The 27,497-nt window shown below is 54.3% G+C and overlaps 1 protein-coding gene across 2 annotated transcripts in view; it reads left to right on the top strand.

Annotated features, from left to right (window-relative positions):
• Positions 1 to 840: 840 nt before the first annotated feature.
• The window catches only part of PEDS1 (plasmanylethanolamine desaturase 1), a 31,086-nt gene continuing 4,429 nt past the window's right edge, over positions 841 to 27,497 (top strand). The window contains exons 1-4 of one of the 2 annotated variants that reach the window (XM_003806554.5): positions 841 to 1,089; positions 12,429 to 12,548; positions 25,197 to 25,288; positions 26,454 to 26,598. In XM_003806554.5, the coding sequence (XP_003806602.1) occupies positions 969 to 1,089; positions 12,429 to 12,548; positions 25,197 to 25,288; positions 26,454 to 26,598 (478 nt within the window). In that variant the 5' untranslated portion in view covers positions 841 to 968. The remainder of the gene's footprint in view (positions 1,090 to 12,428; positions 12,549 to 25,196; positions 25,289 to 26,453; positions 26,599 to 27,497) is intronic. The other variant, XM_063601221.1, reaches the window with a different exon arrangement.

Here is a 27,497-nt window from a genome sequence, read left to right as displayed (position 1 = left end):
TCAGGAGCTTGCTCTCTGATAGGAGAGACAGGGACTGCAAGCTCAATCCCCACCAGAAGCGCTGTGAAGACAAAACAGGGTGATGTCACAGTGACTGGAGGAGGGGGCACCTTTGAGCAGGGTGGTGGTGGTGGGGCTCTCTGAGGAGGCAATACCATTGGTGTTTAAGAGTCAAATAAATGTTGCTCGTCTAGCTCTTGGTCCAGCACCTGACAGATATTAAGCGCTCAGCAAATCTCATAGTGACCCTAGTTGTCATTTTCATTAGTTTACTGTCCTCGCCACCGGGAGAACATGAGCTGGGGAGGATGCGGGGCAGGCTCGACGTTTCTCCTCTTTGGGCGCACAGCACAGAGCTGGCACACAGCTGATGAACACATGGCCCCCGAAACCTCTGCACACAGTAGGGCTTGATAAACCAGCCCACTGTCCATCGGCCTCGCTAGGGAGCATCGTACAGAGCACCCGCCAAATGCTTCCTGGCCTCGGCCCCAGCCCGGCGCCCTGCCCTCGCGTTCCTTGCACACAGTGGGCGCTTAACGCTGCCGGCTCAAGAAATGCCCATTTCTGGGCCCAGCCTCGGCCCATTGCATGGGCCCGTGAACCGAAGCCTAGCTGGGCGGCGACGCGCTGCGAGCTCCCAGTGGGCTGGAGCCGGGAGCCCTGCCGGGGCTGAGCTGGGAAGGCGGGCACGCGCCTCCGCCCCAAGCTTCCGCGCCCAGCTGCGTCCAGCTGCGGCCCAGCCCCCGGCTCGCGGCGGTTGGCTGCGGCTCATCGACGTCCGATTGGCCTGCGCGGCTCCGGCGCGAGCCCCGATTGGCTGTGACGCGCGCCGGGCGAGGACCCCGCCCGCGCCGCCGCCGCGCCCGGCGCTGGGCGGTCATTGGGCGGCGTGATCAAGCCGCGGTTCCGCGGCCCTGCCGCCGCCGCCGCCAGCAGAGCGCACCGGGCCGATCGGGCGAGTGGCCATGGCGGGCGCCGAGGACGGGCCGGGCCAGCAGCTGGAGCTGGACGAGGACGAGGCGTCTTGTTGCCGCTGGGGCGCGCAGCACGCCGGGGCCCGCGAGCTGGCTGCGCTCTACTCGCCAGGTAAGACCTCTGGGCCCCCCTCCAGGCCTGCGGTCACCAGCCCCGGCTGCGGACAGCGACCCCAGACTGGAGTCCCAACCTCGGGCCCAGATGCGGAACTCCAGCCCGGGTGTCTAACTTGCAAATAGCAAGTTCGGGGACCCCACCCCAGTGTCCCTTCCGAACCCAAGCCAGAACCTTGGCCCCGGGGTTTCCTGGCTGCAAAGACACTCCCCAGATCAAGAAATTACCATAAGCTCCCTGGGCGACAAACGGAGCTCCCATCGGACCCGCAGATACGGAATCCTAGCCCCGGGGCATTCTCGGTTGTGAAGAGTGCTCCCAGACTTAGAACCCCACCCCTTCATCCCCCCAGGACCCCGTCCAAGCCCAAAGCTGCCCTTCAGCTGTAAGCACTGCCCTCAGGCCCCTAAAAGTCACACCTCATCCTGGGTTCCCCAGATCTGGAATCTACATCCTAGTACCTCCTCTGTGCCCTAGCCCAGGCCCTGGGCTGCAAACAATGACCTCACCTCCCTAACCTGGGAATGTCAGCCCCTCTGCCCATGGAACCCTAACCCAGGGGCTTCCAGCTGCACGGTACCCCCCACACCCTTCCCCCAAAACCCCATCCTAGTGATAGCTTCAGTGGCTACAGACCGATATCCTCTCCCCAACCCTCCAGTGGTGAGCATCAGTCCTTGCCCCATATTCCTGGATCCCAGGCAGTGAGGGGACTGAATGTACCCCACTGTAAGCTCCCCTGTACATAAGCCCCAACTCTAGCTCTTGCCCCTCCCTCACATCCATGTATTGGCCCCTTCCTTAGGACTTGGGACTGGAACCCCCATATTCCCCAGACCAGATCATAAGTTGGAGTTCACCTCTCCCTCTCTGTCCCTTTCCCTCAGGCCACGGTTTCTCCCTAGCTTCTTCCTGCTTTGCTCACTGTATATGCTCCAGCAAGCACTCCCCCTACACCCACTTTTGTGACTCCTATGTGAGCCCTAGGAATTTTATTGTTTGGCCTCAGGAGGGCCCTATATCCCCAGGAGTTAAGGAAGTGCCTTTGAGAACTCCCGGTTCAGGTGACTGGGAGGCACCTCTACCTGGGTGTCACCATGGAATGAAGCTTTGTTTGTCAAATATCCTGACATCCTTCCTTTTTCTGTGGGGCAGCCACCAAGCACCACATGCAGCCCTTGCCTGGAGTGGGCCTGGGGTCACTAGCACCTTAGCTTTCTGCCCTCACTGGCCTGGGTTCCATGCCGTCTCTTCCTTAAAAGGTGGCATGGCCACGGACCATTTGCATTTCCTCATTGGGTCCTAGGCCACTCCATTCTCTGTATGTGATTTTTCACACCTGACTTGGGCACCTGGTCCATGCCGCTATGGTTTCTTCAGGCCTATACCCAAGACACCCAGCCTATGGACTTAAAACCTCCTGCTCTCCTGGGGGTAGGCCAGGGTTAACATCCTGACTCTGTTATTCAGCTGTATGACCTGGTCCAAGCCACTTTCCGTCTCTGTTTCCTCTTGGTTTCCTTGCAAGTTAAAGTTTATCTGCCCCTTTGTGTTAGGAAGTGGAAATGAGATCGTCCACTGGCATTCAGTAGGCACTCCCTGTTGTGTGGTTTTTTGTTGTTGTTGTTGTTGTTTGTTTTGTTTTGTTTTGAGACAGAGTCTCACTCTATTGCCCAGGCTGGAGTGCAGTGGCGTGATCTCTGCTCACTGCAAGCTCCTCCTCCCGGGTTCACGCCATTCTCCTGCCTCAGCCTCCTGAGTAGCTGGGACTACAGGCGCCCGCCACCATGCCCGGCTAATTTTCTGTATTTTCAGTAGAGATGGGGTTTCACTGTGTTAGCCAGGATGGTCTCGATCTCCTGACCTTGTGATCCGCCCACCTCGGCCTCCCACAGTGCTGGGATTACAGGCGTGAGCCGCTGTGCCTGGCGCCTCCCTGTTGTTAACAGTAGTCTGACCTTTGCTGTGGGGGATCCGCCTCACCTCTCTGGTCCTCAAACTCCCCACCTGGGAATTGGGGATAAGGATTCAAGGGCCTTCCTCTTTAGTGTCCAGCTCTGCCTGCTCCTGTGAACCCTACCTACTTTCAGACAGCCCAAATCATTCCCAGGCATTCTGAGCCTCCCCAGGGATTGCTGTTTCCCCACTCCACCACTATCAATTGCATATTTGTCCATTTCTGGTTTCCCCAAGTGCCCTTCACTCTCTGAAGAACAGCCATGCCTGAATCAGAGTCTGCAGACAGCCTGGTGCCCCAAATCTGCAATCAAGGCCCTTTATCTCCTCCAGACCTGGAGGTAGGGGAGGAGACTTGCCAAACTGGTTTCTCCAACTTCCTTTCCACTGGCCTCTCTGCTTCTGTCTGCTCACTGTGTGATCTTGGGGAAGTATTTGACCTCTCTGGGCCTGAAAAAGTGAGAGACCAGGCTCAATGCATATTGAACACCTATGTTCTAGTCCATGTTCTAGGCTCGGGGCAGAGTGGTGAACAAGACAGAAAAAAATGGAGCTGTCCGGGCGCGGTGGCTCACACCCGTAATCCCAGCACTTTGGGAGGCCGAGGTGGGTGGATCACTTGAGGTCAGGAGTTCGAGACCAGCCTGGCCAACATGGCGAAACCCCGACTCTACTAAATATACAGAAATTAGCTGGGCATAGTGGCAGGCCCCTGTAATCCCAGCTACTCAGGAGGCTGAGGCAGGAGAATCTCTTGAACCCAGGAGGCGGAGGTTGTTGCAGTGAGCCAATACCACACCACTGCATTCCAGCCTGGATGACAGAGCGAGACTCTGTCTCAAAAAAAAGAAAAAGAAAAAAACGGAGCTGGCATTTTAGTAAATAGCCGGGCCATAAACTTGACAAATAACTGTCTCACGTGCCCAGTGGTGGCAAGCGCTGTGGAGCAAATACATAGCAGGAGAGGGGGTCTGAAATGTTGGGGACGGGAATGACATTTTAGGGAGGGGGCAGTGAAGGCTTCCCTGAACAGGTGACATTCGAAGCGAGGCCTGAAGGGAGGAAGGGCTGGAGGGAGGGAGCCCTGAGGATATTTGAAGAAGGGTCGGTCCAGACCAGGGAAACAACAAATGCAGAGACCCTGAGGTGGGAGCTTGCCAGGCATGTTTAGGGAATATGGAGGACACATGTAGGCTGGAGGGAAGAGTAGGAGAAGTTCCTGGGTTCTAGGAGCGGAATGTTTGAGATTACTGGGGCTGGAGGTGGTTTGGCACTGTGACAGTTGACAGCCGTAATCATGGCAATCAACATAGCCAAGTGATTGAGCCCTCACTGTGCTGGCATTTTCCTCACCTGCTCTCCATGCATCCCCACTACAACCGTGTGAGCTGTACCTTGATATTAACTGCATTCACAGAGGAGGAGGCTGCAACCCCTCCCAACCCCCACCCCAGGCATGCTCTTCCTAAAGCTCACCCTGATCGGGGTTAGGCCCACATCTGCCCTCACCTGATGGGAAGGCCAGCAGGACAGGGACTGAACCTATTTGGTTTGATTAAAGTGCTTGGCCCCTCATGAGCACCCAGTCCACTTTTGTTGGAACATTTCCTGAGGCTTAGAAAATGGGAGAGGCTGCCTGAGGTCATACGGCAGGGCACCGGGCAGCAGTAGGGCTAGGCCTGGAACCCGGGACTGGGCCGGGTGGGGGTGCGCTAGGTTCTGTGTTCTTACTCTTCACTATGGAAGTCAGCCAGCCAGGGGTGAGTGTGTGGGAGGCGGGGGCGAGTATTCCGGATCATCAGAACAGCATGTGTGCAGGGCAGGTGGCAGAGAATGGGCCTCTGTGTGTAGGGAGCTGTGAGTAGTTGGACCAGAGCAGCATGGGGCTGAGGGAATGGTGACAGGTGCAGCAGGGAGGCGGCCACAGCCTGATTTCGCAGGCCCCAAGTGTCTGGCCCAGAGGTTGAGCCCTGGTCCTGCAGGACCCAGGAGCCGTTCTGTCCTGTTCTGGGCTGAGTTTCCCAGCAGCAGCCCACCTCATGCCAGATGTCAGGGTTTGTGAAGGGCCTGGACAGCTTGGCAGGCCAGAGGGTGAGGCGGGTGTCCAGCTTCCCAGGAGGTCCCAGCTGAAATCTGGCCATGTGTGTGCTACTTCTCAGGTGCCCCAGGCTTCATGGGTGCAGCCTCACGGTCCTTGATCCACCTGTACCCCACCCAGGCCAACTGTGGGTGCCCCCTGCCCTGGGGATTACAGAGGCTCTTGGCACAGGGGGAAGGGAAAGGTAGAGGGTGTCAGGAGTACTGGGTGAGAGTCCTGGCCTGTACTCCCAAAGCTGAACCCAGGGGTTCCGTCCCCCAGATGGGCCTTCTGTTTTTTGCTCCTTTTGTCTCTGTTTCTAATCTTTGTTTCTTTCGGTTTTTTTGTTTGTTTGTTTTTGAGACAAGGTTTTGCTCTGTTACCTAGGCTGGAGTGTGATGGAGCGATTGCAGCTCACTGCAACCCAAAACTTCTGAGCTCAAATGAGCCTCCAAAGTGCCGAGATTGCAGGTGTGAGCCACCACGCCCAGCTAATTTTTATTTTTATTTTTGTAGAGGCAGGATCTAGTTATGTTGCCCAGGCTGGTCTCCAACTCCTGACCTCAAGTGATCCTCCTACCTTTGCCTCCTAAAGTGCTGGGATTACAGGCATGAGCCGCGGCACTCAGCCTGTTTCTCATCTTCCCATGGCTCTGATTCCTTATTTGTCTCTCATCTCTTATTTGTCCCTCTGTCCATCTCTCATCCCCACCTTCTCTCTACCTCTTGTCCCCCATCTCCCTGAGGCTGAGGGTCTGCTGGAGGCCAGGGGCCCTCACAAGTCCAGCTTATTTGGGGCTTGTCTCTGCCTGGAACCAGAAGAGTTGGGCCCACCGAGCCTTTGACTGCAGCCTATCCCCTGGAAAGCAGGATGACAAAGGCATGACCCCAGGCCTCCCCTGCTCTTCCTAGCTCTCCATACCTACCACACGAGGCCAGCCCCTTCCTCAGGCCAATAAGTGGCTACTGCTTTTGGCTCAGATCTTCAACCCCTGCCAAGCCAGGGGCTGGCTCTGAAAGCAGGACTTCAGCACTACAGCCAGAAGACAGCCTGGGCCTCCTGTGTCCTGAGCAGCCACCCTCCCTGTCCCCACCTCAGTCTGCCCATCTGTTAAGTGATACAGTTTAGGCCAGTTGACCCCACAGGCCCTGCCAGGCTGATGATCCATGCTGTGACTTTGGTGACCCTCAAGTGACTTTGGACAAGTGCCTTGACCTCTCCAGGCCCAGCTTCTCTCTCTGAAGGATGGGACAGAGGGTCCCTAGCTCCAGGAGATGGTGAGGGGTGCTGAGATCATCTTAGCCCTGTATCTGGCATGTTCCAGTTGCTCAGTGAAAGCTACTTAAGTTGTGTATGTTTTCTCCCCCTGGAGACGGAGTCTTGCTCTGTCGCCCAGGCTGGAGTACAGTGGCACGATCTCGGCTCACTGCAACCTCTGCCTCCTGGGTTCACGCGATTCTCCTGCCTCAGCCTCCCGAGTAGCTAGATTACAGGTGCACCCTCCCGAGTAGCTAGGAGATTACAGGTGCACACCACCACACCTGGCTAATTTTTGTATTCTTAGTAGAGACGGGGTTTCACCATGTTCATGTTAGCCAGGCTGATCTCGAACTCTTGACCTCGTGATCTGCCCACCTCGGCCTCCCAAAATGCTGGGATTACAGGCATGAGCCACCACACCCGGCCATTGTGTATGCATTTTTTATGGATGAGAATTAAGGTATTTGGTCTGCAGGAGGATCCAGCTTCCAGAGGCCAAAGAGAGATGGAGTTTAGATGGAAAAATATTCAGATTTGGAGGACGTTCTCCATGGCATGGGGAGAGAGCTGGATCATCTTTGGTTTCAGGACTGCCCCGAACGTCCAGGCTAACATGTCTCATTGATGTGTCTGGGATCCAAACCCAGCTCTGAACCTCAGTTTCCTTGTCTAGGAAATGAGATCACTCAGTTCCTTCCTTGAGGGGCTGATACTTGAATGAGAGACTGTGCCTCAGACTCAAAAACTCAGATGACTGCAGGGGCCCAGCCAGGGCTGCCACCAAATCTGGCCACCCAGTGTGAGACCCCAGGGAAGGGAGAGGACCAGGGTGAACCTGGAGCTCATATCCCATTGGATGGGGGCAGCTATTACTTATTGTTTAGGCCTAGGGTGGCCAGAGCCCTGTGTTGTTGAGGGAAGCAGGAAACTAGGAATTTTACGTGATTTTCAAATATAGCTCACTTTTTAAAACTGAGGGCAAAACATGTCAGAGGGAGTCAGTTTGCAACCTCTCCGATATGGGCCACACCCCAGCGCATGACAGGCTTCAGTGTGTGTCAGCCATTATTAGGGTAACTGTTATTTGATCATGTTGCAGTTGGCTCTGCCCACTTCCTGTCCCTGCATGCTCTGGGGCAGGCAGGCAGGTCGATCGGGAAGGTTCACTTGTTCTTTCCTTCTCACCGCCTCTCTGTGTCCTCCCACCCCACCCGCTCAGGGTTTTCTGCTTCTGAGCCCTGGGCCTTGGCTACAAACAAGAACCAGAAAGGGGAAGGCCTTGCTGGGCCTGATCATGGTGATCCCCAGGCTGGGGCGGCTGCTGGGGCAGTGGGGGTGCTGCGTGGCTCAAGAGAAACAGCCCTCGCCTGAGAATTGGGGAACCAGGAGATCTAGGCCCCTGTGACCTCTGCTATGTGACCTCTGTTGAGGTCCTTCTCCTTCCTGGGCTTCACGGTCTTCTTCTGTACAAAAGGAGCCAAGGGCATGTAACTCTGGTGTGTTCCGTTCCCCTTCTGAGCCTTGGTCTTTTCAAGGGGCAGGGGAGGGCAGCTTTCCTGGTTCTGGGTCAGGGTAGGTCAGGAGCAGCTTGCTGTTGTGTGACCTGGAGAAGGCCTTCTCTCTCCCTGAGCCTCAGTTTCCCTATCATGACAAATGGGGAACCCAGTACTTCCTTCCCAAGGTATGTCGGTGAGCGGCACCCAGAGACAAAGCCATGGAGTTTTCCGTTAGGATTGTGGTTGGGAATTTGCTCATTCTGCAAGCATTTACTGAGTGTCAGGGCCCTGGTGAGTGAGCTAGACATGGTTCTGGGCCTCCCGACTTCACATTTAGGTAGGGAAAGACAAACGTAGACAAGGCCACAGGCATGAGCAATGGGCCTCGTGTTAGGGGAGTGTGGGGTCAGAGGAGGCATCATGGATGGCTTCCTGGAGATGGAGGTTTCCAGGGTGAGATCTGCAGGAACAGTGTCAGGTGCACAGGGAGTGAAGAGAACAGCATGCACAGAGTCCTAAAAAGAAGAGAGGGTGGACACAGGAGGAGCCCTTCTCACCTGCTCTGGCCCTGACCCCTTCACAGGGACCTGCCTGGCCCCGCTCCTTAAGTAGGGGCCTGGGCTCCTGACCCAGAATGTCGTCAAGGTGATAGGGTGATGGGGAATAGAGGGAGGGACCAGGGGCAGCAGGAACAGGATGGAGCGGGGCGAGAGCGGGATCTTAGGAGCCAGACCTCTGGCCATGGAATTCTGGTCTCTGCTGACTAGTTGGGTGGCTTTGGGCTACTTCCTTGACCACTCTGATGGTCAGTTTTCTCATCTGCAAAAGGACATCACTTCAGCAGGCGCCTGATATGTAGTAACTGCTCAGTATATTTTAAACACCCATGATAAAATTGTTGTCATTAAAGGTCTTCTGTGCCTTATGGAGCAGCTGCCTGGGGCATACCCTAGTCACATGTTCTATGTCACCCACATGGTGTTTTTATTTCCTTTAATTTTTTTTTCTTTCTTTTTTTTTTTTTTCTCAGCAGACACTTTAATCAAATTAAAACCCACATTTAGATTTTTATCACTTTTGATCATTTAAACAGAAGAACTTTCAGATATATATAGATTTCCAAAGAAGGGATCACAAGAGGACACTCGGGTGAGGGGTGGGGAGTTGGTGGCAGTGTTGGGGGGGGCTTTCTTCTCTCACCCCATTCTATCCCCTTTGACTTATTCATTTCTTTTTTTTTTTTTTTTTTTTTTTTTTTATTGATCATTCTTGGGTGTTTCTCACAGAGGGGTATTTGGCAGGGTCATAGGACAATAGTGGAGGGAAGGTCAGCAGATAAACAAGTGAACAAAGGTCTCTGGTTTTCCTAGGCAGAGGACCCTGTGGCCTTCCGCAGTGTTTGTGTCCCTGGGTACTTGAGATTAGGGAGTGGTGATGACTCTTAAGGAGCATGCTGCCTTCAAGCATCTGTTTAACAAAGCACATCTTGCACCGCCCTTAATCCATTTAACCCTGAGTGGACACAGCACGTTTCAGAGGGCACAGGGTTGGGGGTAAGGTCACAGATCAACAGGATCCCAAGGCAGAAGAATTTTTCTTAGTACAGAACAAAATGAAAAGTCTCCCATGTCTACCTCTTTCTACACAGACACGGCAACCATCCGATTTCTCAATCTTTTCCCCGCCTTTCCCCTCTTTCTATTCCACAAAACCGCCATTGTCATCATGGCCCGTTCTCAATGAGCTGTTGGGTACACCTCCCAGACGGGGTGGTGGCCGGGCAGAGGGGCTCCTCACTTCCCAGTAGGGGTGGCCGGGCAGAGGTGCCCCTCACCTCCCGGACGAGGCGGCTGGCCGGGCGGGGGGCTGACCCCCCCACCTCCCTCCCGGACGGGGCAGCTGGCCGGGCAGGGGGCTGACCCTCCCCCTACCTCCCTCCCGGACGGGGCGGCTGGCCGGGCGGGGGGCTGACCCCCCCACCTCCCTCCCAGACGGGGCGGCTGGCTGGGCAGAGGGGCTCCTCACTTCCCAGTAGGGGCGGCCGGGCAGAGGCGCCCCTCACCTCCCGGACGAGGCGGCTGGCCGGGCGGGGGGCTGACCCCCCCACCTCCCTCCCGGACGGGGCGGCTGGCCGGGCAGAGGGGCTCCTCACTTCCCAGTAGGGGTGGCCGGGCAGAGGCACCCCTCACCTCCCGGACGGGGCGGCTGGCCGGGCGGGGGGTGACCCCCCCACCTCCCTCCCGGACAGGGCGGCTGGCCGGGCGGGGGGCTGACCCCCCCACCTCCCTCCCGGACGGGGTGGCTGGCCGGGCAGAGGGGCTCCTCACTTCCCAGTAGGGGCGGCCGGGCAGAGGCACCCCTCACCTCCCGGATGGGGCGGCTGGCCGGGCGGGGGGCTGACCCCCCCACCTCCCTCCCAGACGGGGTGGCTGGCCGGGCGGGGGGCTGACCCCTCCACCTCTAATTTTTTTTTTTCTTGAGATGGAGTTTTACTCTTGTCACCCAGGCTGGAGTGCAATGGCATGATCTCAGCTCACTGTCACCTCCGCCTTCTGGGTTCAAGCGATTCTCCTGCCTCTCCCGAGTAGCTGGGACTACAGGCGCCTGCCACCACATCTGGCTAGTTTTTGTATTTTTAGTAGAGATGGGGTTTCGCCACGTTGGCCTGGCTGGTCTCAAACTCCTGACCTCAGGTGATCTGCCTGCCTTGGCCTCCCAAGGTGCTGGGATTACAGGTGTGAAACACTGCACCCGGCCTTATTTCCTTTAATGTTTAAAATTTTTTGTTTTGTTTCGTTTATTAATAGAGACAGGGTCTTGCTATGTTGCCCAAGCTGGTCTTGAACTCCTGGGCTCAAGCAATCCTCTCGCCTCAGCTTCCCAGAGTGCTTGGATTACAGGAGTAAGCCACTGGGCCTAACCCCTTTTATTTATTTTATTTTTATTTTTATTTTAGTTTTTATTTTTTGAGATGGAGTCTCACTCTGCCGCCCAGGCTGGAGTGCAGTGGTACCATCTCAGCTCCCTGCAATCTCCGCCTCCCAGATTCAAGTGATTCTCTTGCCTCAGCCTCCCGAATAGCTGGGATTACAGGTACCCGCCACATGCCTGGCTAATTTTTGTATTTTTAGTAGAGATGGGGTTTCACCATGTTGGCCAGGCTGGTCTCGAACTCCTAGTCTCAAATGATCCTCCTGCCTCGGCCTCCCAAAGTGCTGGGATTACAGGTGTGAGCCACCATGCGTGGCCCCCTTTTATTTTTTTATTTTAATTTACAATTAAAAGAAAACAATGTAATATGCTAGTACTTTAAAAGGAAATAAGGGAAAAGCCGGTCTTAACTATATAGATTTTTTTTTAACATAAATAGCTGCTATTTGGCACTTTGCTTTTTGCACTTACCTAGATGTCCTGGACATCTCTCCACGTCCACTTATAGACAACTGCCCAGGCGTTTTCCTGGCTGCAGAGATGATGTGGACTGAATTCATTTGGCCAATCCCCAGGCAATGGCCACTTAGGTTATTTCCCAAGTTTTGACACCACAAACAAAGCTGCAGTGAGTGAATCAGCTTGTCTGGGCTTGTGTGTCTGTGAAAACTATGTGGCAACACTGAAACAGATTGCACACCCAAAGCCTGACTTCTGGCTCCTCTTGGGAATCAGAAGCTCTGCCTCCCTGGTCCACACGCCGTACTTTTAGAAGCCCACTGCCCCAGAGCCCTGTTTGTCCATGAATTCCTGACTCATTGTCTGGAGCCTGCTTGAGGGAGGCTGGGCAGGGTGTGAGCCACCAGGATTAAAGGTTGTTTGTAGCCTCTGCCTCCAAATAGTTACCTGCAAAAGGGGACAAGTGAAGCCACAAAGATTCTAGTTTAAAAAAAGAAAAAGAAGCTCATTAAAGTTCCCTTAGGTGTCTCCAGAGAGAGCCCAGAGGGGCCCAGGAGACCAGAGTTCTGGTCCTGTCTGTCAAAGAATTGGTCTGTCAGAGAATTGGGCCACTCTCTGAAGGGCCCCATCCTTGGTTTAATGCATCCAGCCCTGACTGTTTGACCTTGGTGAGGGCCTCAGTGACGTCATCTGTGAAATGGGTACAGACTCCTTTGCGGGAGTCAGTAAGCTCAGCTTGTGGGTTGGCAATATAGATGCATTAAACAAAGTTGAAAAGCTCCTGGCCAGGTGCGGTGGCTCACACCTGTAATCCCAGCACTTTGGGAGGCCAAGGTGGGCGGATCACAAGGTCAGGAGTTCAAGACCAGCCTGGCCAATATGGTGAAACCCCATCTGTACTAAAAATATAAAAATTAGCCGGGCATGGTGGCGGGCGCCTATAATCCCAGCTACTCGGGAGGCTGAGGCAGGAGAATCGATTGAACCTGGGAGGTGGAGGTTGCAGTGAGCCGAGATGGCACCACTGCACTCCAGCCTGGGTGATAGAGTGAGACTCTGTCTCAGAAAAAAAAAAATAAAAGAAAAGTTCCCATGGGGCCACACTCTGCCTGGCCTTGACCTTCCAGCCCTTACCTCTCGCCTCTGCTACCTGCAGGCAAGCGCCTCCAGGAGTGGTGCTCTGTGATCCTGTGCTTCAGCCTCATCGCCCACAACCTGGTCCATCTCCTGCTGCTGGCCCGCTGGGAGGACACGCCCCTCGTCATACTCGGTGTTGGTGAGTGCCCGAGGCACTGCTGCCTGCCTCAACTTCCCTAGGGGCCAGGGACCCACCGGGTAACGGCGCGTGTGTGTCCGCATGCGTGGATGTGTGTGCTTGAGTCCAGTATGTGCCTTGAGTACCCCACCTCCCTATTGCAGTCAGCAGCACCTCCCTGCAGCCTGTCACTTGGGCCCAAAACCTAAACATGATCCTCAGTTCCTCTCTTCCTCTTGCATTGCACATCCAAACCATCAGCAAATGCTGTTAACTCTACTTTCAAACTGCATGAGGAGTACAGCCATGGCTCTGTACCTTCATGGTCCCCACGCTTGTCCAGCCACCATCCTCTCCCGCCTGGGCTGTTTCAGGAGCCTTCTTCCTGGTCTCCCTGCCTTCACCTTTGCCCTGCACTGTCCAGTATCCACACGGCTAGCTGGATCCTGCTAGAGCCCCAGGCAGATCATGCCACTCCCCCACTCTAATCTGCGTACACCTGCAGCTGAATAGAACACCCGCTCCTCAGTGTACCTGCCCCAGCTTCCTCTAGCCACCCTCATGCTAGGTCACCCTGCACCTGCCACGCTGGCCCCCTGACTGTGCGTCTGTCACCTGCTCTCAGATACATTCCTACTTCAGGGCTTTTGCATGTGCCATTCTCTGTGCCTAGAACTCTCACCTACATGGCTCACTCCAGGTGTCTGCTGAGAGGTCACCTGCTCTCAGCAGAGGAGGTGTGATTGCCCCACAAAACATAGCAGCCCCGGCCAGGTGTGGTGGCTCATGCCTGTAGTCCCAGCACTGTGGGAGGCCGTGGCGGGGCGGCGGGGCGGGGGGGGGGGGGGGGTGCGGATGACTTGAGGTCAGGAGTTCGAGACCAGCCTGGCCAACATGGTGAAACCCCGTCTACAAAAATTAGCCGGCCGTGGTGGCAGACGCCTGTAGGTCCCAGCTACTTGGGAGGCTGGGGCAGGAGAATCATTTGAACCCAGGAGGCGGAGGTTGCAGTGAGCCAAGATCACGCCACAGCACTTCAGCCCAGGCAGCAGAGCGAGACTCCGTCTCAAAATAGCAGCCCTGTCACACACCATCCCCCTTTTCTGTTGTTAACACTGTGTCCACAGTGTCTTTATTTGTTTATCATCTATCTCTCCCAACATCTCTCCCAACTCAAATGCCAGCTCTCTGAGAGCAGAGATTTTTGTCTGTTTCATTCACCGCTGTGTCCCTAGCTCAAGCCTCAGGCCTGGCACACAGCCGGTGCTCAGTATTTTTTGAATTGATGAATGAATAAATGAGAGAGCTGTTGTTTATTAGTACCTCCTGGTGTTTTCCATCGGTCACTTCTTACGCTAAGGTTGTCATCATTTTCCAGATGAGGGAACTGAGGCTCAGAGAAGGGACCAGTCCAGAGTCACACTTCAAGGCAGAGTACAACATAGTTGTTAATACACTATCTCCACTCCCAGGCCCTGGATGACTCAGTTTCCTTCCTCTCCATGCACCACCCTTCCCCTCCCCATCCCCGGCTCCAAGACTGAAGGGGGCAGCTGTGCCCTTGGTCCTGCCTGGCCCTTCCTAAGGGTTCAACTCCCACAATCTCATTAAAAGCGTTCTAGCCACCTAAGCCAATAGTGCTCAGGCCAGCTAATTGAGCCATCTGGGTCTGGGGTGGGGTTGGTATATGCTGGGGACGGGGGCCGGACCAGCTGGAGGGGAGAGAGATGAACCCATCCATTGCTGGGAAGCCCAGGCAGGAGCCAAGCATGTCCCCTGCCCCCAGGGATGGGAGAGACCTGCACCCCCAGCCTCTCTGCCTCAAGCCCCATATTCAAGGGCAGGAATACAGACAGTCTGAGCTTTGCAGCCTCATCTGGGGTTGGTTACGAGCAGGCCTCTACAAACCTGGGTTTAAGTCCCAGCTCTACCACCTCCTGGCTCTGTGGCCTTGGGCCACATTGCATCTCTCAGCCTCATTTACCACAGTGTAAATGAGGCTGCTGGCAGTACCTGCCTCCTAGGGCTGTTGTGAAGGCAAAATGCAGGTGTGCCTAAGTGCTGAGAAAACCAGTGACTAAGCAGGGGCGGGGAGGGGACAGCACCTGCCAGACCACTGATCAAGGCTTTCACTTCAGCCTCGCTGGTCAGTTTAATCACGGATGTTTTGTGAGCACCTACTATGTGCCAAGCCCCATGCTGGGCACTTTTCACTCTTTGTGCTACCCTAGTGAGGAGGTTCCCATCACCATCTGAGAGGCTAAGTGGGTCCTCACCCAGGCAGCAGCAGAGTCTGAGATTGCAAATCCAGACCTGCCTGGCTCTCAGTTGAGGACTTCCCCACCAGGGCCTGTATAGCCTCCAGTTAACATTGGGAGGCCAGGCTGTTTCAGGCCTCTACGGGGGTAAAGGATGGGCTGGATCAGAGCCCAGGTGTGTGCTGTGCAGGCTGGGAGGGTGGATGTCCCAGGTAGGTCACTATCTCCCTTCCCTGGTTGGGATCTGATCTTCCAGCCACAGCCCAGGAAATCTCTGGCTTTCGAGGCTGCACAGCACCAGCTTCCCCATCCCACACGTTTCCCTCTGGGCTGATAAGAGCAGACAATCCCCTGATAATGGTGTTTGCACAGTCCCTAATCGATTTAAATAGCCACCCTGATTTGTGTGTTAACATGCAGGCAGTAAGGGCACTGTGCCAGCCTGCAGAGCCTGCCCCCTACCCCTATCTCCCCAGAGCTTCCACTGTCCCAGGCAGGTCCCAGAAATCAAGGAAGGCAGAAGCACGAAAAGATGTCGAGTTAATAAACACAGACACACGTGATGCAGCATTGGGAAGCAAAATCAAGCTAAGGGGGTAGGCGGGAAAGGCCTCTCTGAAAAGATGACATTTGCACAGAGACCTGAAGGAGGTGAGGGAGGGGCCGTGCAGAGATCTTGGGGAGGGGCATCCAAGGCACAGGGAAGAGCAAATGCAAAGGCCCCGAGGTTGGCACGTGCCTCGTGTGTTTGGGGAACAGAGCGAAGCCATTGTGGCTGGAGGAAATTGATCAAAGGAAAATTGTGGCAGCCCAGCAAGGCACTGGAAGCAGATGTTGTGGGGCCGTGAGGGCCGTGGTCTGGATATGGGGTCATGAGAAGCCATTGGTGAGTTTCCCACAGGGAGTTGACATCATCTGATGCTGCAGGGAAGATGGCTGGGGGTGGGGACAGCCAGGGAGGAGGCGCCTGCCATGGTCCAGCCACGTGAAGATGGCAGCCCAGACCTAAGGGTGGCCCAGGCCTGGGTGGAGCAGTGGAGGTGGTGATGAGTTGTCAAATTCTGGAGGCGCTGTGAAAGGTGAGCTGCCAGAATGTGCTTCCAGGTTGGCTGTGGAGGTGAGAGAGAATTAGCTTGACTCCAAGGTTTCTCTCTTGAGAGATGGAAGGGATGAAGCTGTCATTCACAGAGATGGAGAGAGGTCATCGGCAGAGCAGGCCTGAGGGAGATGCTTGAGATGGCCGCTGGTGAGCTAAGGAGAGGTGTTGAGCAGGAAACTGGAAATCTAGGTCTGGAGGCAGGGAGAGGCAGCTGGAAATAGCAATCTGGGGGTCCGGCCGGGCATGGTGGTTCACACCTGTAATCCCAGCACTTTGGGACGGTGAAACCCTGTCTCCACTAAAAATACAAAAATCAGCTGGGCATGGTGGTAGGCGCCTATAATCCCAGCTACTGGGGAGGCTGAGACAGGAGAATTGATTGAACACGGGAGGCAGAGGTTGCAGTGAGCCAAGATCGCCCCATTGCACTCCCGCCTGGGCGACAGAGTGAGACTTCCTCTGAAAAAAAAAAAAAGAAAGAAAGAAATCCGGGGGTCATCTGTGCCAAGATGAAGCTCCTTATCTCCTAGGCTGGCTGAGCACCCCCAGGGGCTGAGTCTCCCGTGTTTCCAGGCTGGGGAGGAGGAAGAGCCAGCAAGGGAGGCTGGGATGGCGCTGCCAGGGAGATGGGGGGAGAACCAGGGAGGTGGGGGGAGAACCAGGGAGGTCGGGGGAGAACCAGGGAGGGCTTGCAGGGGCCAAGAGGAGAATGTGTTTCCAGGAGTCTTGGGGGTCGACTGGGAACAGCCACCGAGTGGACCAGCAAGGTGGCCAGTAAAGGGACCTTCGGATTTAGCCACGTGGAGGTCATCAGCCACTGTGACACGCACATCGTTGTTGTGAGTGAGTGGGTGAACAAGTGAAGGCCGTAGGAGCCCTGAGCTTTTGTTCCACGTGGAGAAGGGGGAGGAAGTGTTTGGGTTGTGAGTTGGCCCTTAAAGGAGCAGAGTCCTCCGTGGACCTTGGGAGAAGCCTTCCGGGCAGAGGGCACAGTGAGTCCAGAGGTCGGGGATGAGGTCAGGGAAGTCCCAGGCTCGGGTCGTGGCCCGTCCTGTGGGTGGAAGTGGAGTCTGGATCTGACTGAGCTGGAAGGCGGTAGAGACAGGACTGGGACCCAGGACCAAAACCCATGGATTTGCCCTCAGTGCATTCACTTGGCCCCTCAGCCACGCCTTCCATCTCCACGCCAGGCCTTTGAGGTGGGCAGGGAGGGGTGAGGAAGTCCCAGCTGGGTGACCTCTGGGGAAATGGAAGCCCGCACGGGCCCAGAGACTACCTCAAGTTCCCCCGTGAGTCAGGGTAGCCTGGGGTGAGCCGTCTCCCATCCCTCTCCTTGTCCCAGTGTTCTGTGGGGAAGGGTGGTAACCAAGCCGAAGCTGCCCCCAGGGGGAGCCGGCTGCCAGCTGCCACCACCCCAAAGCTGGGACAAAGAGGCTTCTGTGTGCCTGTCTGCCACCCCTGCCCCCATTAAAGCAGCCTCAGACAGCAGCCTGGAGTCACTGCCACCGGCAGAGGCCGCAAGATCACGGAGCCAGGGGGGGGCTCCTGGTCTCCTAAGATGATTCCTGACTTCTGTCCAAAGCAGACATCCCTCCCTGCTGGGCAGCCTGCAGGCGCCAGGCCTTGGCCATTGGACAGATGGCAAGACTGAGGCTCAGCAGAGAGCTCACAGGAGCTGCGTTGGGGGGATGCTTGCTGTGTCGCGGGACCCACCGGGCCCTTTACCCAGCAGCCCATTTTATTAACTTCTCATAGTTAAGGGAGGTAAATGTCCCCATTCTCCATACCTGGGTGCGAAGTCTCCCTAACCCTAACCCTAAGGTTGCATCATCCTGAATGACTCTAGCGAGTCTCTGGCTACTCACCAGCAGCCCTGCCTTGCCCCTGCCACCGTGTGACCTTGGGGAGTTCTTACCCTCCTCTGGAAGGTCAGGATGGGGTAGGGCCTGTTACTGTGGACATGAAGTGAGATTGTCCACTTTTTGAAAAACAGACTTTATTTTTTAGAACAAGTTTTCAACTTACAGAAGGATGGGGCAGATAGTACAGAGAGTCCCCATATGCCTGGGGCACACAGTTTCCTCCATTATTCACATCCTAAATCTTACATCAGTGGGGCACATTTGTTACAGTGTGTGCCAGTGTTGATACATTATCATGAGCTGGAGTCCATGGCTTATTCAGATTGCCTTAGTTCTTCCCTAATGTCCTTCTTCTGTTCCTGGATCCCATCCAGGGTATCACATGGCCTTTAGTTGTCATGTCCCTTTAGGCTCCTCTTGTCCAGTTTTTTTTGTTTGTTTTTTGAGACGGAGTCTCACTCTTGCCAGGCTGGAGTGCAGTGGCGCAATCTCGGCCCACTGCAACCTCCGCCTCCCGGGTTCAAGCGATTCTTCTGCCTCAGCCTCCCAAGTAGCTGGGACTACAAGCGCGCGCCAGCACGCCCGGCTAATTTTTGCGTTTTTAGTAGAGATGGAATTTCACCCTGTTGGCCAGGATGGTCTCAATCTCCGGACCTTGTGATCCACCCTCCTCGGCCTTCTAAAGTGCTGGGATTATAGGAGTGAGCCACCGCGCCTGGCTGACCTTGACGGTTTTGAGGAGTGCTAGTCAGGCGTGTTGTAGGCTGCTCCTCTGTTGGTATCTGTCTGATGTTTTTCTCATGATTAGACTGGGGTTATGGGTTATGAGGAGGAAGAGTTCAGAGGTGAAGTGCCATTTTCATCACATCATAGCAAAAGTACAGACTGTCAACATGACTTATCACTGTGATGACTCTGATCCCATGGCTAAGGTAGCAGATGTCAGAGTTCTCCACAGTTAAGTTACCCTCGGCTGGGTGCGGTGGCTCACGCCTGTCATCCCAGCACTTTGGGAGGCACTTTAGGATTTGTGAGTGGGTCGCTTGAGTTCAGGAGTTCACTGGTCAGCCTGGACAACATGGTGAGACCCTTGTCTCTACAGCTGTAGTCCCAGCTCCTCGCGAGTCTGAGGTGGGAGGGTCGCTTGAGCATGGGAGCTCAAGGCTGTAATGAGCTGTGAATGGCACCGCCACACTCCAGTCTGGGCCACAGTGGGAGAGTCTGTCTCAAAAAAACAACAAACAAAAGTTACTCTGCTCCCCCCACCCCGCCTTTTTTTTTGAGATGAAGTCTTCCTCTGTCACCCAGGCTGGAGTGCAGTGACTCGATCACGACTCACTGCAGCCTCAACCTCCCAGGCTCAAGCAGTCCTCCCACTTCAGCCTCCGGTAGGACCACAGGCACGTGCCACCACACCTGGCGAATTTTGTTATTTTATATACAGACAGGGTTTCGCTATGTTGCCCAGGCTGGTACTGAACTCCAGGACTCAAGCAATCCTCCCACCGTGGCCTCCCAAAGTGCTGGGATTATAGGCGTGAGCCAATGAGCCCAGCCTTCCTCTCCTCTTTTTTTTTTTTTTTTTTTTTTTTTGAGACAGAGTCTCACTCTGTCACCCAGGCTGGAGTGTAGTGGCACGATCTTGGCTCACTGCTACCTCTTCCTCCCAGGTTCAAGTGATTCTCCTGCCTCAGCCTCCCAAGTAGTTGAGATTATAGGCCTACACCACCATGGTCGGCTAATTTTTGAATTTTTAGTAGAGATGGGGTTTCATCATGTTGGCCATGCTGGTCTCGAACTCCTGAACTCAAGTGATCCATCTGCCTCAGCCTCTTAAAGTGCTGGGATTCCAGGTGTGAGCCCTGCGCCCAGCCTCCGTCCTCATTCATACTGTGCTCTTTTTGGAAGGAGGTCTCTGTACACAGCCCACACTTAAGGAATGGGAAGTTATGCTCCCAGTGATGCACTTTTTAACACTTCACAAAGCCCCAGTACACAGTGTTAACCCAACTACTGTTTTCTCATCTGTATAATTTTTATTATGCTCATCTTTCTCATTATCTGTGAGGATTAAGTGTTTAGAATGATTAAGGAGATAAGATTCGGCCTAAGCGGGGCCTTGATGCCATTCAGGGATTAAAGGAGATAAAACATTTAAGGCGTTGGCACGGGGCCTGGTAGTTATAAGTGCTCAATAAATATCAGGTTTGTTTTTTTTAAAAAAAGTAGTTGACATCTTAACCCAAAGTAAATGAGGGTGGATGTCTACACATAGACTTGTACACCAATATTCACTGCAGCAGATTCAAAACAGCCCCAGACTGGAAACAGCCCAAATGGCCAACCATGGCCAGGTGGATAAATGCATCATTGTACATCCAGATGGTGGGATACTCAGCCCTAAAAATGGTGAACCACTGCTGATCCGCACGACTGCATGGCCCACGCTAGAAACATTACACTAGTAAAAGAAGCCAGGCTCCAAAGAGCACCTACCATCTGAATCCATTTAAATAAAGTTCTAGAATAGGCAAAATCAGTCTCTGCTGATAGGAGGCAGCTCTATGGTTGCATGGAACAGGGTCAGAAGGGAGCTTAGTGGGACAGGGGAGCCAGCTGTGGGGATGGAAATGCTTTTTTTTTTTTTTTTTTTTTTTTTTGAAATGGAGTTTTGCTCTTGTTGCCCAGGCTGGAGTGCAATGGCGTGATCTCAGCTCACCGCAACCTCTACCTTCTGGGTTCAAGTGATTCTCCTGCCTCAGCCTCCCGAGTAACTGGGATTACAGGCATGCGCCACCACACCTGGCTAATTTTGTATTTTTAGTAGAGACAGGGTTTCTCCATGTTGGTCAGGCTGGTCTCAAACTCCTGACCTCAGGCGATCCGCTTGCCTCAGCCTCCCAAAGTGCTGGAATTACAGATGTGAGCCACTGTGCCCGGCCTGGAAATGCTTTCTATCAGGGGTCAGCACACTATGGCCTGAGGACCAAAAACACTTGTAAACAAGTATTCTGGGAATGCTGTTGATGTCTGCCTTCACACTACAGCTGCAGAGTTGAGGAGCTGCAGTGGAGACTGCCTGGCCTGCAAAGCCCAAAATATTTACTGTCTATTTATTTGTTTATTTATTTATTTCTGAGATGGAGTCTCAGTCTGTCACAATGGAGACTGCATGGCCTGCAAAACCCAAAATATTTACTGTCCATTTATGTATTTATTTATTTATGAGATGGAGTCTCCATCTGTCGCCCAGGCCGGAGTGCAGTGGCACGAGCTCTGCTCACTGTAGCCTCTGCCTCCCAGGTTCAAGCGATTCTCCTGCCTCAGCCTCCTGAGTAGCTGGGACTACAGGTCCGCACCACCACACCCAGCTGATTTTTTTGTGTTTTTAGTAAAGACGGAGTTTCACCATGTTGGCCAGACTGGTATCAAACTCCTGACCTCCAGTGGTCCGCCTGCCTCAGCCTCCCAAAGTGCTGGGATTACAGGTGTGAGCCACCGTGCCTGGCCTGCCTGACCCTTTAAAGAAAGTTTGCCAACCTCTTATATTCTGTGTAGGTATAGAATCTCTATCTTAACCTGGGGGTTGGTCAAAACCCCAAAAGGCTGTGAGCTGTGTAAGGCCTATGGCCTTTACTGTTTGTAGGTTATATTCAATTATAACATAAAATGAGCCGAGGTTTAGAGAGGGGAAGGGGCTTGTCCCCATCTCATCAGGAGCCCAGAACTCGGGGAACAAGGAACCTGGACTCTGAATCCCTTGCGAGGCCCCACCCTTATGATATCCAGTCACTTCTCCTCTGTAGCTATTTCTTTCATGAAGGCCGCATTCATTCATTCATTTATTTTTGAGACAGAGTTTTGCTCTTGTTGCCTAGCCTGGAGTGCAATGGCGAAATCTCGGCTCACCGCAACCTCCGCCTCCCAGGTTCAAGCCATTCTCCTGCCTCAGCCTCCCGAGTAGCTGGGATTACAGGTGCCCACCACCATCCCTGGCTAATTTTTTGTGGTTTTTGTAGAGACAAGGTTTCACCATGTTGGCCAGGCTAGTCTTAAACTCCTGACCTCAGGTGATCCACCCACCTTGGCATCCCAAAGTGCTGGGAGGAGTGCAGTGGTGCCAGGTCTGCAGCTCTGCACTGCGCTCCAGCCCAGCCTGAAGGCAGCATTTAGAGATGTCATTAGTCTGAGCTATGGGGACAGGACCTCGAGATACCTCAGTTGACCTCATTAAGCAAGTAAAGATGCTGAGGCCTAGAGTAGGCACAGTGTCACACAGCAATATGGTAGCAAGAGCTGAGGCCCCCAACACTTGATCTAGTTCTGTCATAGCTCTTGGCCACATGGCCTTTTGTCCCTGCTGGTAGACAGAGGCAGTGCATACACAGCATCCCAAAGTATGCAGTAGGAGCTCTAAGAATGCCATGGACCTGCTGCAGTGCAGTTGAAGGACACAAAAGGGTGCTGGTTTTGGAGGCAGGTCGACAGGCCCCTTCCCGTCCCACAGCTGCCATTTCCAGGCCACTTGACTGGGAGGCAGTGGTTCAACTTCTCCAGGCCTCTTTCTTCATCCAAGAAGGGATGACAAATGAGGCCATCTCAGGGGATGACAAGTGCCATGAAAGAAATGAAGCAGGGAGATGTGAGCGAGAGCAACTGCCCGGAAGGATGGCTTTAGCCAGAAGGGTTGGCTGACCTTCGCTCTGAGCAAGAAGGCCGAGGAGGAGCCAACACAGGGGATCTGGAGTGGGGGTGGGGTGCTGGGTAGAGGAACAGAAAATCCAGAAGCCCTTCTCGGGCTTCCACCTCCCTCGCCTTCTACATCCCCACCCCTGCCCCTGGCCTGGGTCCACCCTCCCCATCACAAATGGGCAAGACTGCCCAGACCAGAGCAGGGCCACTGGGTGCACAGGCTCTGGGGCCTTGCTGAGTCCCAGCCCCTTTACCTCAGCCCAGCCACTGTGCAGTGACACCCTTCAGCCTGTCCTTAGGCGTCTGTGTGCCAGGAGGTGTAGCTGCCACCTGTCCCCACCTGCCCTTCCGCCCTTATCCCTAGGAACTTGCAGGTGCCTGCATGAAGCTGTGCTGCCCCCACCCCCACCACCCCTCCTGTGCTTGGCACCTGTGATGGATACCACAGGGCCTCTGGAAAGTCTGCATCCAGTGGCTGCCCCTCACCCCGGGCCTGGACGTCAGGATTGCACATTCACAGTGACTTGCGTGCTTACTTTTGTCCCTTCAACCACAAGTCTCACTCACCCAGGAGGCATCCAGGGGCTTTTCTGCAGTCTCCACAGTACCCCCAAGACCCTGGTCCCCTGTCACCAAGGGGTTGAGGGCACCAGCAGAACTCAGAATCTCGGACAACCAGTTGACACAGACAAACCGAGTCTGGGAAGGGGTTTGTCTGAAGCCCCATGAGCCAGGGGGCCGCACGTGTCATCACTCACAGCTGCCTTTGTCCTCTGCTGGACTTTACAGCGTTTCCCCATAGACATGTGTTCAGTGTCTGACATGTTTCTGTCCCTAGAGCTTATCACACAGGAGGCCTTTGTGGAGTGTGGCTTAGTTGATTGACTCAATGACAGCAACAGTAATATGACCTGAGGGCTTACTATGTGCCAAGCACTGCACTTAGTAGTGCTCTACTGAGTTCTGAATAGGTGCCAAGAGCTGGGATGCAGCCACAAGCGAGACTAAAGCCCTGGCCATGGTGGAGCCAACCTCCTTGTTGGGGGAGAAAATAAACCAGCAAAAGAGCAGTCAGAGGTGCCGAGTGCTTGGAGAACAATATACATAGGAGATCGGAAATGCTGGAAGATGAGGTGGTTGCAATTTTCCATCAGGTGTCCAGGGAGGACATTTGAGTAAACATCTGAAGAGGTGAGGGAGTGAGCTGTGTTGCATCTTAGGAAAGAATGTTCCAGGCAGAGGGAACAGCAAATGCAAAGACCCAGAGGCATACAAGGGAAAGGAGATAAAGTAGGCCTGGGCTGCAGCGAAAGAGGAGAGTGATGGGAGGCAGCAGGGGTGGAAGCCTCAGTTTCCACCTCTATAAAGTGGGAATAAAAAAGCTACCAACTTAAAACAAATGGTGAGAATTCATCAAGATCTAGCCTGTAAAGCATTTGTGCTTGGCATTGAGAAAGTGCTCATAAATGTTAGCATCATTCCCTTTTATTTATTTATTTTTTCAAGACAGAGTCTCACTCTGTTGGCCAGGCAGGAGTGCAGTGCATGATCTCGACTCACTGCAACCACCATCTCCCGGGCTCAAGCAATTCTCCTGCTTCAGCCTCCTGAGTAGCTGGGATTATAGGTGTGTGCCACCACACCTGGCTAATTTTTGTATTTTTAGTACAGATGGGGTTTCACCATGTTGGCCAGGCTAGTCTCGAACTCCTGACCTCAGGTGATCCGCCCACCTCGGCCTCCCAAAGTGCTGGGATTACAGGTGTGAGCCACGGCGCCCAGTCGCATCATTCCCATTTTACAAGAGGAAACTGGGCACAGAGAGGCTAAATAACATGTGCAGCATCACAGCTAGTGAGTGCCAGCACTGGAATTTGAGTCCAAATCTACTGAACCCTCAAGTGAGTGAATGGTGTTGGAGTCTGAGGGAACCCTGCTCAAGTTCCGAACGGATTGAGAACAGAAACAAGGAAAAGGCTGCTGGAGACCAAATAATCATGTTTATTGCTGATAAAAGCTGGAGGGGTGGGGGTGGAGCAGCGAGGCTTCTATCTGCAGGTAAGGTACTTTCTTTTTTTTTTTTTGAGACGGAGTCTCACTCTGTCGCCCACGCTGGAGTGCAGTGGTGCGATCTCAGCTCACTGCAACCTCCGCCTCCCGAGTTCAAGTGATTCTCCTGCCTCAGCCTCCCGAGTAGTTGAGACTACAGGCGCATGCCACCACACCTGGCTAATTTTTGTGATTTTAGTAGAGACGGGGTTTCACCATATTGGTCAGGCTATTCTCGAACTCCTGACCTCAAGTGATCAGCCTGCCTCAGCCTCCCAAAGTGCTGGGATTACAAAGCATGAGCCACCGCACCTGGCCAAGGTACTTTATTTCTAACACCAAACCCAGAAGGACATTGCTGCAGTTCCAGGCAGCACTGGTGCAGAGCAGGCTTTCCTTATATGGGGCAGAGAGAAGGGCACAGCCTGCTCCTAATAGGGAAAGGTTGAGCTGATCTGAGCATGCCCAGTTTATGCTCTCCAGACTCTCCAAGCACATGAGTCTTGGCATCTTCCCGAGCACAGCAAGTAACAGGCAGGAGGAGTGTTAAGCCTGAGGCTCCATCTTCAGGGAAGAAAACATCCCAACTAGAGAAGAAGCGACACCTTCCCCTCCTAACAAATGAATGAGCGGGCAAGTGAGTAAATGAATGAGTGATTCTGATTGGGGGGGTGCAGGGATGTCCCTTCACTCACCCTCTTGTCCACAGTTGCAGGGGCTCTCATTGCTGACTTCTTGTCTGGCCTGGTACACTGGGGTGCTGACACATGGGGCTCTGTGGAGCTGCCCATTGTGGGGAAGGTGAGTATGTTGACCTAACCATGTCCTCAAGAAGGAGGTTGGGCTGTATGGCCTTGAGTGAGTCCCCTTTCTTCTCTAAGACTGTTTCCCTATCTGAAAGATGGGAACCATCATTGCAGCCTGTCCCTCACCCCTGTCCTGCAAGACTAGAACAGGAGTCCCTTGGGATTTTGGAAGCAAAAGCATCAGGCTTGGGATGGTCCAAGAGTTTAGATATGTGCCTGCCTCATCAGAACCCCTGAATTTGGGGGTGTCTTGCTTTTCCATTGTCTCCCCTGCTGCTTCTTGCTGTTTTAACTGCATTTTATCCTGTATTAGTCACTTTTTTGGTTTTGACAGAAAATCTAAACTGGCTTAGGCAAACAAGGGTACTGATTCATGTAACTGAAGATTTCAGGGTTAGAGCCAAATTAAGGTATGGCTGCATCCAGTAGGACCGACAGACCACATTCTTCAGGCCCAGTCTTCTTCCATCTCTATCTCTACTTTCCCCTCATAAGGTGGCCAGTGTGCTTTCTCACCGCCCAGAGATCCATCCTTCCAGCTCCCAAGAAAAGAGAACTGTCCTTCTCCTCCCAGGAGAACAGCATTTCTCCTTCCCTGTAGTTTCCGCCAACTGAAGTCCCACGGCTCACTCCCATTGGCCCAGATTGGGTCACGTGCTGGGCCCTCAGGCAGTCACTGGCCAGAGGGAGGAGATGCTATGATTGGCCAGGCCTGGTCACATGTTCTTTCTCAGCCCAGGGCGAGGTCAGCCTTGTCAGAAGAGCCTGGACTAAGGAGGGGAGGCTGTTACCCCAGCAGGTGCAGGGGGTCCGGAGGGTCCCACCTTTTACTTAGAGGGACCTCCTCAACTGCCTTGGGGTGGGGAGGAAGGGCGGAGGTTGTCTCCAAGCCCGCTTACAGCACAGGTAGGGAGACTGAGGCCCAGAGGCAGACAGTGCCAACCCAAAGCCCTTCCAGGGTCATTTCGGCTCATCTCCCCAAAGGCTGGATGGGGTCTGTGTCTGGCAGTGGGCCAGGTGGGAATGTTCAAGCATCCCGGGTGGAGGGAACTTAGGATCAAAGGCGGGAGGTGAGCCCAGGGTGAATGTGTTTAGGGGGCTGTGGAGAGCAGCTGACCACCTTAGGCTGACTGCTGGGGCTGTGTCCCCCTCAACTCCAGGCTTTCATCCGACCCTTCCGGGAGCACCACATTGACCCGACAGCTATCACACGGCACGACTTCATCGAGACCAACGGGGACAACTGCCTGGTGACACTGCTGCCGCTGCTAAACATGGCCTACAAGTTCCGCACCCACAGCCCTGGTGAGACACCCAGCTAGTGGTGGGCTGGGAGGGGGCCTTGGGGGCAGAGGCCGACCCCCAGGAGCCTTCTGGGGCTTATGTGTTTGGCTCCTTATGGTATTTTAGAAGAGTTTTCATTCATTGTCTTCATGTAAAATCAGGAAACCTGACATGAAGATGGAGGTTTCCAGCTTCTCTTGCACAATCTGCTCTGGCCCCCCTGGGTCCATGTTCCCACCTGGCCTCACTGGGTGGGAGCTGAGCTGCAGCCACTGCCTTTGACAGGACGCGTCTTTCCAGTTTACCACCGTCCCCACTACTCCTTGCTTCCCTGCACCCAACCCACCTTGTTCATTTGTGTTACCTGCCTGGCAGGGCTTCTGGGGTTTTGCTACCGTGGCCTAGTGGAAAATGTCTAGGCTGTGAAAACAGGGCCTGCCTATTTTTAGAGGGACTGGTCCCAAAGTAAGTGATTTCACCACTCTGAGCCTCAGTTGCCTTATCTGTCCGGTGGAGGTAGGTTGGGGCCCGGTCCTGTTCCAGCACCTTAACACCCATTGGTTCTTCAGGCAGCCTCCCGTGGGTAGAGGTGGTGAGGACGTGTAGTGTAGTGGGTGCTATGGCACCCTGCCCATCCCCTTCCCTGGGGGTGCACCCATCCCCTGCTTCTGTGAGTGGTGGCTGCTGACAGCTCCCAGCTTCTCCAGGGATGGAGGGGAGGTCCCACCTGTCCCCTTGGGATAAGCCTGGAGCCAGTGACTGAAACGCCTCCGAGGCTAGTCCCTTTGCCTCTGAGTGGGTCTAATTCTAAAGAGCCGTTAACACCTCAGAGCTCCTTGCAGGAACAGACTGAGACAGGACGCCACCCACCCCATCTTTGCTCTGCTCTTCCCCTGCCGTGTCTTGCTTCCCTCCCTCCC

The sequence above is a fragment of the Pan paniscus genome, chromosome 21 (genome assembly GCF_029289425.2).
Source record: "Pan paniscus chromosome 21, NHGRI_mPanPan1-v2.0_pri, whole genome shotgun sequence".
Classification (NCBI taxonomy): Eukaryota; Metazoa; Chordata; class Mammalia; order Primates; family Hominidae; genus Pan; species Pan paniscus.
This window is presented reverse-complemented; position numbering and strand designations above follow the sequence as displayed.